The sequence below is a fragment of the Punica granatum genome, chromosome 4, assembly GCF_007655135.1.
Source record: "Punica granatum isolate Tunisia-2019 chromosome 4, ASM765513v2, whole genome shotgun sequence".
Taxonomy (NCBI): domain Eukaryota; kingdom Viridiplantae; phylum Streptophyta; class Magnoliopsida; order Myrtales; family Lythraceae; genus Punica; species Punica granatum.
The window spans coordinates 10290175-10302554 of NC_045130.1; the positions used below are offsets into that span (position 1 = coordinate 10290175).

Here is a 12380-nt window from a genome sequence, read left to right on the forward strand (position 1 = left end):
CTTTCGTGAACGAGTATTTCTCCTTTCTCTTCATCTCCAAAATAAATAAATAAATAAATAAATAAAATAACATTCTTCTTATTTTCTTATTGATCTTATCTTGAATTTTGTATCTTGCTCATTGCTTTGGATAAGAACCAAAGAAATATTCTTGCCAGCATACAATCTAATCTTTTAGAGAGAAATTCAGTTATTGGCTCTGATGAAATCATGCTTTGTGCATATATAATGTCAATATGATTTGTTTTTTTTTTTTATCTATGGGAATATATATGGACGCAATTATATATATATATATATATTTCGGTTAAAGTTTAATAATTAATCTTAATAGTCAAGGCATTTATTTATTTAATAACGGGGGACCTAAAGACAGCACTATTGCAGACCCTAGACAGCAAGCAAATCAAGGCCATGTCTCGAACATAAAAACAACTTCCCAAGTGTCGCAAATTATGGGGCTCCAAACACGCCCTCTCTAATTAGTTGGCACCTCGGCATCATGTGATTTAGAAGCACACTCAACATCCACATGTCGCCATGACATAAAAGTCTTTGTGACTTCTCTTTCCACCCCCCCTCTTATCGAAACCAACGTTTGCTTTCGAGTTCTTCGCTTGCTCCCATGCCTTTTCTACAAATAAAGGGGTTATCGACCTCTATATTATATATACAACTCTCATAACAAATTACTCGTATTTAAGAGTACCTCAATCATCTAATCTAACTAATATTGTTATTTGTTTTGTTCATTAATACAAACAAATTTTAATAACTTCCATAAATTTGTCATAGGAAATTAAGCATGATACACCAAAATAGAACAGTAACCTAAAAGCCCGTACTGACCACGATTTCATATTGACAATACAATAATGGCCAACAAAAGAATGTAAAATTTAGAATGATTTGCAAAGAACATCAAATAATCAATATCCAAGCGGTATGGATATTTCTTTTCTGATAATAGTAGCCGTGTATATTTCATTTTTTCAGTTACAAGTGAGATTCGTAAGTTTACTAGGGATAAGAGACGGAAATATAATTAAGCGGTAATATTTATTTTTTTCAATTATCAAGAAAGTTCATAATCCTAACAAATACATAAAAGAATAGAATTAAATCTCAAAAAATTTAACTCCACGAGAATTAATTGATGCATAAAATCCCTCATTTTCGTGGGAGAGGATGTTCATCATGTATTGTTCCATTTGCGAGGATCATCCATTTCAAGTATTGGCTTTATTGGTGAAATTCTTCTTCTTGGCAATGTTCTATGTATCCAAACAAGTGAGCTAGCTCTCTAGGTGTCCTCCCTCCCACGCATAAAACAGGAAAGAAAATGAAAAGAAGAAAAAAAGAAAGAGACCGAAAAATTTGCGTTACTTACGGCTACATGTAAACATTCAAAGTACGTTACTTTGCTTCTCCCCGCCACCTTTATCCCCCACGTGTATATATATATGACAAAAAGGAATAATAATTTCACACCTTATTTATTTATATACACATATACATAAAAGAAGCAACCTCTCGATTACACGAAGATCAGAACCACTCCAAAAGAGCTAGCAAATGCGTGTCGTGATACTTCATCAATCATTTGACAGATAATCTAAACTCTCTGGCCCCTTTTGATGATCGCACGACTTTTGTACCAATTCCCCCATTACCTACAAAAGGATTTGTTGATTTATTTCCACAATTGATTATAATCAGACCAAATGTGTCGGGGGTGTACTCCGTTTGGAGTTTCATTTACCTGAGTTTTAATATATATTGTTGTGGAGTTTTAAGCGGAGAAGATTAAAAGATGCTTTAATTTGTTTTCTTTCTTACGAGATAGGGATTAATCATTCGAGATGAATCTAAATGGTAGCATAAAGTTAGGGACCTGTTGGCAGTGACGTTTGTGTTAATATATACCCATACTGACAAGCTATATACATCGATGTACAGAATTTACGATTTATAAAAATGATCCTTGGACTGATGGTGTCCGGCAGAACGTGCCCATGTAGCCCTGGATTTTTTTTTTTTAAGATTCATTACCATGTGTACCGGTATCATTAATTATTGAGCGGCGGAGATAACTTGCCAGTACTCTATAGATTTTCAAATCGTCGCGATTGGGTAACTACATGATCAACGTGCGATGATGTTTCCAAGGTGCAATACGTTTCCCTTTAATTAGAAGATATGTAATTACATGCTAAGTAAGGTGAATGCGCAAGCAAGATCAGGTTGCTCTTAGGAAGAAGGTTCATCTTCATTAGGTAAATGAGAATGAAAACTAATTGGGAGTATAATGCAATTAAGCAAATCAGATAAGATTTAATTCAAGAGAGATCTTTGCGTGCAGGGAGTTGTAATGCATGTGAATGCACGAGCGGGAACTCATTAATTAAAATCATACGGCATCAATGAGATTTAGTGCAGTAGCGCATGCTTTCCTCTAATAATCAAACAGTTCCAGATTCGATACACATTGTGAGACTATCTATGCCTATTTATTAGTTATTATTAATATTTTATTTTATTGTATTAAGCTCATGGAATTTCGTTATAACCAAAGAAAATTATATAGGAAGTGTAGCAAAAAAAGCAAAAAAGAAAAGAAAAGAAAATTATGTAGCAAGTCCCACTCTATACTTACGTATTCATACGTCCTGCTGGGCCGCGTAATATCAGATGCTAGGTCCTGGACATGGAGTCCTCCGGGCCATGCTCATGGGCAGCGTGGGCCAGGGGCCCATCACAACCTAGTGAATATTTCAAATTGTTATACAAAACCTTGCCATTTTTTATGCATCACGTAACACTTTATATGACACTACTTTTTTTTTGGGCCAAAATTTTTTAACAGTAATTTTTTATAAGAGGGCTATGTTATACATACAATTATTTATGTAGGTTAATTACCAATTGATAAAAAAATTAAGGAAATGGAACTTGATAGAGTGATTTATGGGTCTATCATATTTTCTAGTGTCATAAATATGGGATTGATGGGTATGAAGCTCTACAGGTGGTTGCCTTGGTCCCTTCCTATTTTTATACCTTTCACCGCCGGTGTAAACCAACTCTTCACCGTCGGCTTCTCTAATCGAGCCACATGTCCCATCTAACTCCTCATGCTATCGGTGTTATTCCTTTAATATTTTTATTTTTTAATTACAATTACCATATTTACAAAAATTAATTTCCTAATTCAACCACAATTCATAAGGCAGCATCCCGTACAATATTCTATGAATATAACAAAGTCCGTGTATATCTTCTTCCTTTATAACAACGTTCATCGATTTCCTTGCCATAAAATCACGTACGTAGTGTCTAGCTACCAGCGTTTGATCTTTTGTCTTGCTCGTTGCCCGTTTGGTCAGTGCTCTTGAAATATTAGGGTCGGTCGATATATTATTATCCGGAAAAACAATATTTGGGGCCCTAAATCAACTCTAGGATGTACCCAAGATCGGACGCCAGTAGTTCCAAGTTCGAATCTAATCGATGTATAAATAGTAATTAATCTCTACATCTCGCTTGGCTCCCTGTGGTCCCTTTGATATTATAAAAGTAAACCATATGCTGTAAAGACATCGACTTGATGAAATAAAGATTTTTGCCAGCGGGTACTCCAAATTAAGCCGCTCTCACTTTTGGTTTCTGGAAAAGAGCCGTCCATCCTTTGTGTTTGGGCGCATCAAGGAACTCTGGTTATTGGTTCAAAGTACAATATATTTTGACCTTTAAAAATATCGTTATATAATTTCATTATAGTACTTGCAAATAGCAACGTAAATAAAAACTCAGTCGCTTAAAAACATATAGAAATTTGCTAGTAATTAACACATATAAACTAACATAAACTATAATCTTAATAACTTAATATAATAATTGATTCGCGTGAAGACCTTGAAAAGTAAATTGAATTGTAACTTTTTGTTAATCATATATATGAGAAATCTAAAAAATTAATAAAATCCTAAAATTATTAATTGTTCGTTCGTTGAAGAGAAATATACAAAATTACGAAAACCATAAAATCATTTACTGTTCGTTCATTTCAAGTAGACAACAATTGCAGCAATACACAAATTATATCGTAAATTAATAAGTGATCGCAAAGAAATCAAATTAACTTACGGAAGCAAGAGTGGTCGAAGGAGAGAGGTTTTAGTTTTGATCAAGTCAGGTTTTAGTTTTGTGAGTCTTTTTGCAAAATTGAAGTTAAAATCGGGTGGGAGAGGGTAATTTTTGGGATTCCTGGTGATTGACCCCAAATTTTTACCTTTTTCAACTCATGAGAGAAAATAGAAGAATAAAGTGGATTCATTTTCTATTTGACACCGCAATTTTTTGATATTTTTTCAATACCGATTGGATTAAGATATATATATATATTTTTTATAAGAAGTATGAGATACTCTAAAGAAATTTGTTAAATTTTAGTGGGTTGAATTAAACCCACTATGCAATGGGTAGATCCGCCCACTGACTGTTTTCTTAAATGGAAAATATGTCACAGGTGGATATATTTATGCATGAATAACTTCATTAGTTAACAAAAACATTCTGTCAGTTGCATCGTCGTTATTAGCCAAGTGTATATTTATCATTTTGTTTCTCGGTAGGTCAAGTGTGTATTATTATTGTTACAGTATATTGCTATTATTTACATAGATATCTTTGAGGAGGAGACCAGCGAGGATAGAAACTCAGAAAAATTATTGGTCCCATGAGGACATATGGGACAGAGAATTGGGAGATGGTTCGAGCCCAGCTGAACTGAATCTACGAAGTGGACGATGAAATAGACATTATCGGAGGCTTGTGTTTGTCGTTCTCGTAGCTTAGTCGAGAATTCCCCATCTTCCGATCCGCCTCATTTTGCCAAGTAATTGACCCAATCCAAATTCTTTCTTTAACCTTATTTCAATTTGGCCTTCCCTACCATGAAGGGGACACTTATATCTTCAGGAGCAGACACATAAAAGATCTTATTAAATCCTCGTAGTATATTCTATTCCAATATATTAAAAGGGTTATTGTGACGGCCAGCCCAACTTTTGTGAAAAATTTCCAGAAGATAAATGAGAAATAAAAATTAAGATAGAATTTATTAGGGATTGATATGATAATTTGAAATATTTAAATAATCGTAAAATTATATAGAAAAATACTCTTTATTAGATTATTTATGTACGGCGTGCAATTATATTTACCTGTTTTGTAAGCTTGTATTTCTAAGGATAATTGATATGGACGTAATTCCTATCTAGCTTGGTAATCTTGTACCTCACAAGTGTATTAGTCCAAGTTAACCACGTGATCATCAGCCAGCAGTCATCGAGCATCATGCTAATTATACCGCGGTAACTTATTATAAAGAGTTTATCGTACGCATAGTGAAATTGAATATATTAATAGAATCACAGGGCAGTGATTCATAATAAATTCCGACGGGTAAAGGCTAAAATAATTGAAGTGGCCCTTAATTATGTATGTGCATCCAAATATTGGAGTCCCCAATCATATATCCACGAGCAAAACCAATTAAAATCAATTCTAATACACATCTGGGGAGGGATCTTATTATTATAACTCATTGGAACATTCATTTGTCAATCTGTGTTGTCGTTTTCTGCTTCATGCAGGTGTTTTTGTCTGGGGAGTGGTCCATGGAGTGGATAGACATGCCACGTACGTATCCATGGAAGAATTTAAATTAAATTAAATAAATTAAGAGAGTGAGGGAGACCACAAATCCAATTTGAATATTGCTGCGATTTCTCTCTTAAATCCTATCGTCATGCTCTGTCTCATCTCAACTGCGTCAGTCTGTCCATCTTGATTTTCCTCATTCATCACCCGATTCACAGCACCTTGGAATCACAGCCCAGGAACGACCATCTTTCGAATTTTAATTTATTTATCTATCTTGTTTTTACAACATTACTCGAGTTTTTTTTTACGCAATTAATCTTAGCGTTAAGTATGTTATACTGTACTTTTTTTTTCCAATGTATCCAAATTTACAAAAGATACACTGTCCTCTTCGATTCTAGATCGAGACCATTAGCTATGGATACTTTGGATGAAAAATTTGCATGCACTCTGGTATCTCTCGTGAAATTGTCTATTCTTACTTTTTTAACTTCGGAAATTTATCTGGTTTTCACCAATTAAATATGCAAACATCGTCATATGAATTGATCTATGATTAATTGTAAATTCTTCTCCGTAAAGCCAGTATATTCTCGGTTGAGAAAATGCATTGAATTTTCAAAATCGAGCTCCTAAGTCTAGAAAAGAAAAACCACATAGACATCATAAAATTCTACAAAAACGGAATAAGGAGGTCCCCTAGCCAAAACGAGCGTAGAATGGCGGAAGGAATAGAGCTAAAAGTGCGAGCTGCAAGGGAGAGGGGAGATTTGAACAAGCATCGAGCAAATTTGAGAAGGAAAAATTCTTTGATAATCATATCTCTCCATATGGTGAGACCGAACCAATTAGAAAACTGCAAATTTAGAAATCGAGTGTTAACCTCATGAATAATTGTCATAATCGCTTCCAATTGCAAGAATGATATTCATTCTTCCTCACCATATTTTGATAGTACCATTTAAAAACTTTTCATTGAGATGGTTCTCCTTTAGAAAAAAAAAAATCATTTTCTATGAGAGCCCAAAAAGAAGAAAAAAGTTAAAAAGAGTAATATGTGAATAAAGGTCAGTTCAAGTGATTCGGTATTATTTTTTTTAAGCAAGATTCTTAAAGAGTCTTGAATTTGAGTGTGATGGATGGGAGAAATTTTTTATTTGGACAGTCCAAAAAAAAAATAGAGAGAGTCATATAGTTTTTCTTTTTTTAATTTTGGAAAAGAAAACCAAAAGATAAAGAAAAAGAAAAGAAAGGAATAATGTAAGGAAGATGACAACATGCATTGATATAAGGGAACTCATCTGGTCCCGACTTGGACAGTTTGGAAATCTAAGTCCCGTTTGATTTGTAAGTTTGATTTTATAATTATGATTTTGATTTTAACTTAACACGCTACATAATAAAAATATACGTTTTTCAAGTCAAATTTATAATCTCATCTCATTTGTCCTTTTTTACAATCAAAATTAAAATCAAAATTAAAATCAAATTTACTTTAACTCTAAAATCAAACGCATCATAAATGAACAAAGTCGAGTGTTAAAGTATACATAATCGACAGCACTATTAACTCAAGCCGGTCATGTTATATTTTGTAGTCGATTGAGTTTATTTCGAGACGGTATAGAATTGGATCGGATAAATTTCCTCGATATAAACGCCAAAAGGGCAGAGAATCTGCAGGTCAAAATTTTCTGAGAAGACAAGACATCCGTCCTTCCTTCCTCCTCCTCATCTCAATCCCATCCATTTCTTCCCTCTGCGGAGACACGGAGCCGCCTCCCCCTCCCCTACACCCCCCAATTCCTTGGAACCCAGACCTCCGTCGGCCCCATTACATTTAACCCTACCCTGGTTTCACCCCTAACCACGGTTCAATTTAATTCTCTCTAGGCCTGACCGCCTCGCCTTCTTCCTCTTCCTCTGTATTTATCTCTCTCGTTCCCTCAAATCTCTGCTCTTCGCTACCTCCCTTAAAACACACTTCTTCTTCTTCTTCTTCAGTCTTGAGAGCTTAACAACTAGACTTAAGGATGAGCTGCAATGGGTGCAGGGTTCTCAGAAAGGGCTGCAGCGAGCAGTGCGTGCTCAGGCAGTGCCTCAGGGGCGTCGTGGGCCCCCAAGCCCAGGCCAACGCCACCCTCTTCGTCGCCAAGTTCTTCGGCCGCGCTACCCTCCTCTCCTTTGTCTCCGCCGTCCCCGAGCCCCACCGCCCCGGTATCCATCCCTTCTTCCTCTTCTCTTTTCTAACCCCGTTTCGTTCTCCCCTGGAAAAAAAAAAAGAAGGTTTCCTTGAAAACTGGACCCATTCCCAAATTCCAATCCAATTTCCGACATTTTTGGGATTCTTTTTCAGTTTCATTATTATTCTTCTAATTTCAAGGGAAAAAGAAAAAATCGATTTTTTTTCTTTTCCTTCTGGGAAGTTCCTTTTCTTATTATCACTTCAGACTGCAGAAAGGATGGAGAATAGAATATACTGTTCCCACTCTTAACATCTATCTATCTTCGTCGTTTAGCTTTGTTTCAGTCTCTGTTATTCGAAGCCGTCGGGAGGACGATAAATCCGGTCGGGGGAGTGGTCGGCCTGCTCTGGACCGGGAACTGGCAGCTCTGCCAGTCCTCCGTCGAGACGGTGCTCCAAGGAGGCCCCTTGCAGCCGCTGCCGGAGCTCGCGAGTAGAAACCCCTGCCCTGACTCCGACAACTGCTCCGAGTCCGGCATCGACTACTTCCGTCCCGACCTGACGGAATCACCGAAGGTCATCAACCCGCCGTCCAAGAGCTTCGATGACGAAGATGAGCTCAAGTTCCAGAGGTGCGACGACCTCGATCTGTCCCTGAAGTCTACCATGCCGATGCCGGTGGAGGAAAGTGAAATGTGCCCGCTGCGGTCGAAGAAGAGGAGAGCGGAGACGCCTCCGGAGGAGGAGTCTAAGACGACGGCGTCCGGGAGCGGCTCCTCCTCGGATGGCGGTCTTGAGAGGAGAGAGAGACCGCTGCTGAGTTTATTTATCTGATCTAACCAGACAGCATGAGTAACCGACCAAGGATATCTCCATCGATTTTTTTTTTCTTTCATTACGAGAAAGATTCATGAGTCTAATAGAACGTTAGATAATGTCGTTAATCGGTGCGTGCATTTTGTATTTTGCTTTTGGTGCGGAAGACTTTCTGCCTACCGAAACATCCATGAATTATCATGATTGATATTTAGCAGTAATTTTTCATTTTACATAGCTTGAGATAATTCACATTTTTTTGCTGATATTTATATATATATTGAAGGCCTATTATTCTGATGTATATATATTTGGTTTAGTTTTTTTTTTCCCCCCCTACGATATTTGGCATAGTAATGTCAAAAATTTATTCTGACAATCCTCGAACAAATATGAATTTCACATACTTACTTTATTATCCGTTCATTATTGGATTATGTTCATTTTTCTCTGTTAATTTCTTGACATCATATTTATATCAAAGGGCTTAGATTAGGCCATGTTTTTATGTTAGATTTAATTCATTAAGTTTCTAAGGACAAAAGAGTGAACATTTTCACTTTGAAGGTTTTTTTTTCCTTTTTTATTAGAAATTTTAATGTAGAGAATTATTTTTTTCAATATTTTAGTTCATTACTTAAGTTGACAAATATTATTACCAAGAGTAAACTATCAAAAATGAAAAGTAACGAACAATAAAGAGAAGCTCGTCGGGAACTGGACCGAGGGAAGAACATATGCGTTGTGCACGGACTTGGACTTGTCGCTTGGAATATCGCTGCCCTTACCAAGTCCGGCAGAAGGCCATTTAATTGCAGGGGAGTCGACGTCTCCATCGTCTTCATTTCATTGTGCATCTCTCGGTCTCGATGAAGAAGAGCTTTCGTATGTCGACATACCCGAGAACATTCCAACGATGACCTTGGAGCGGTGCCCCCGCTGCCATTTGTTTGCAATGGTATCCTATACAAACCTGAGATGTCCAAACTGCAGCAGCTATGGGTTAGTCGTGGACTTCTTCGAGGCTCCAAATACACAACTGAGAGTGCGAGAAAAAATTAACTCCATTTGCCTTGCTTTCCCTGAACCTTGTCATAGATGGTCCAGCACATGCTCATGTCACAGAAGATCGTTGTAAATCGGCACCCGTGCCTTCCTTATTATGCTTTACTTGGTTAGTTTCGCTTATGTTTTTATAGCTTTCTCGTACAGCTGCTAGAGTACCTGAGACAGGAGGAGTTGTACGGTAGCACTCTTGCTTGTTATATATGAAAAATTATCATGCTAGTAAATTAATGTGATGTTTGCGTCATCCTATAATCAACTGATCTATGCTTCAGTAATCCTACTTCTTCTTGTTCTTCGGATATTACATCGATCATGAGAAGAAGAAGAAGAAGAAGAAGAAGAAGAAGAAGAAAGATAAAGGAGAAGGTAAGAATCTGCAATATTGCAGATAAAACTTGTTTGTATTTATCATTTGATTGGGACCAACATTCTTTGTTACTTGCTCCGTTTTATACTCGGGCAATGAAATAGTTAATGGACTGTCAGGTGAATGCTCCTGATCTACTATGCATCATTGGTACAAAGGCGTGGAAAGATGGAACGGAATCACGATATTAAAAAGTCACATTTTTGTGTAGCGATTATATTTCACGGCATAAAAGGTCCTCTCCTTGCTGCATCTTTCGAGCCTGATATATATCTGCAAAGACGATCTCAATGGTGTCAATCAGATTTGCCTGATGCGAGGCTAGGCCGTGCGTCATCCCATGGTACAGTCTTACGGTCTTGTCCCTCCCGCTGGCTCTCGCTCATACAATCAATGCCTTGCTTACATCCGGTCCATCACCACGTCCACTTCCTCATGCAGCACGAAGAATGGCAAGTTTACCTACATAAAAAGTCAAATCCATGGATTGATATTGATCGAGTGATATATCATACGTTAAAGACAATAAATTTCCTACCCGAACAGATCCTAACTTGAAGTGGTAAGCATGCACGCCAAATGATAAATGCTCTAAGAGCACCTAATGAATTTCCCCACAAGTTCCTCGTACCCGATGCCCCACAATCTCAGAATTGGTCTAAAAGGGGTCATGTCATATCGATAATCACTTCCGAAATGCTATTCCTTAACTCGCCTAGCTTTGACCTGCTACGAGATTAAGGTTTGAGATTACATGGCTCATAAACCGAATAAATTTTGAAGAGAAAAGAAGAAGAAATCATCGCTTCATATATATGGAGCGTTTTCGAGCTTCATGCTAACTCTTAGCATCTTCAGAGCTGTTTCTAGCCTGAGTTTATCTTGTTATATCAACAAGGGATTTGAAGAGTCGATCAAGCACATGCTAGTGAAATTCCACAGAAGCTTATGCGGCAAACTCTCGTGGCACGAACGGGAACTTTTCATTGCACAAGCCGAGAGAGCCTATCTTAATAACCTGTATATAGATTTGTCATTCCTCAACTGCACAGATTAATCACAGCCAATTATATGAATCCCAAAACAGATTAATCCAGCATCATGAAGATCAAAACGATGTAATGGTGATGAAAATCATCATCGCCCTTTCCCTTTTGATGGGATAACATCGTTTGTAGGCAGAATTTTTTTATTTAGGAATGATCTCCTCCACTTCTATAGATTTTTTTTGTTTTGGTAACTTTGTCAGTAGAAACAATACCACAAGGGTGTGGCTTTACCTTCTCTGATATCTTACCCATTTGCCCATTTCATCGCCCATAAAAAAAAAAAAAAAAAAGGAACCATGATCATCTTCAGCACATGTTCGGACTTCAGAAGGGAGAGGATGAGTATTATTGCTCTATGAAGTGAAATTTTATCGGTCTTGATCAAATTATACCTTACAGTGATATGTCCTAGAGTCGAAACATGTATTTGGATAATTCATATTTATTGCAATGATATTTATTCCTTTATTCATAAATCATTTATGTTTAATGGAGCGAGTCCATAAGATACTTAGGAGATGTTTCATTATCAAAGAGTTGAGAATATAGGTGACGGAGTATTCTGGTATAATCTTTAAATTGTTAAGAATCTTACCTGGGCACTATCATTTCGGATAGAGAGTCTTCCAGATCTCTGAAGAGTAGGTCCATTGGAACTCTGAAGGCTCTCCTTGGACTCGGGCCTGGGCTCGAGTGCTTCTTCTCCTTGCTGGACCAACACATGTATATGTATCCATGATTAGTATAGAGATGCTAATAAAAATGGAGTAGTAACTCTCATGCTATTCGGTATCTGATATCGAAACAAACATATGGATATTCATGATTTTTGGGAGCCAAAGGCATTTTGAAAATAGTGCTTTTGATTGTGGAAAGGCGTTTCCTATAATATCAAGGTGGTTGACATTATAGTCTCATTGTCATTTAGTGATGAACCTAATTAGTCACATATAATTGAACGTGTTTGAGACAAGAACTAATTAATTCTAATTAAGGCAGTTAATTAATAATCAATTATTGGATTAGACTTGTAATGTAGTTGAGGTGCTAGCACATCCTAAAGTCAAATCGAATATTAAGGTGAACTTATTTAATGAATTATTATATTTAATATAATAGTGTCATGAAATGAAAAGTTACTATATATATATATATAATATCTATATGATAGTAAGTGCATTAAGGTTTTTTTCTTTTGGAATCAATGTGAGTTATGAGATAATTCACA

The 12380-nt window shown here is 36.6% G+C and overlaps 1 protein-coding gene across 1 annotated transcript; it reads left to right on the top strand.

Moving 5' to 3' along the window:
* Positions 1-7358: 7358 nt before the first annotated feature.
* Positions 7359-8972, top strand: LOC116202430 (LOB domain-containing protein 38-like). The gene is made up of 2 exons (XM_031533974.1): positions 7359-7884; positions 8187-8972. Exons 1-2 carry the CDS (start codon positions 7701-7703, stop codon positions 8684-8686), a joined length of 684 nt encoding a protein of 227 aa, XP_031389834.1. The 5' UTR covers positions 7359-7700; the 3' UTR covers positions 8687-8972.
* Positions 8973-12380: the final 3408 nt, after the last annotated feature.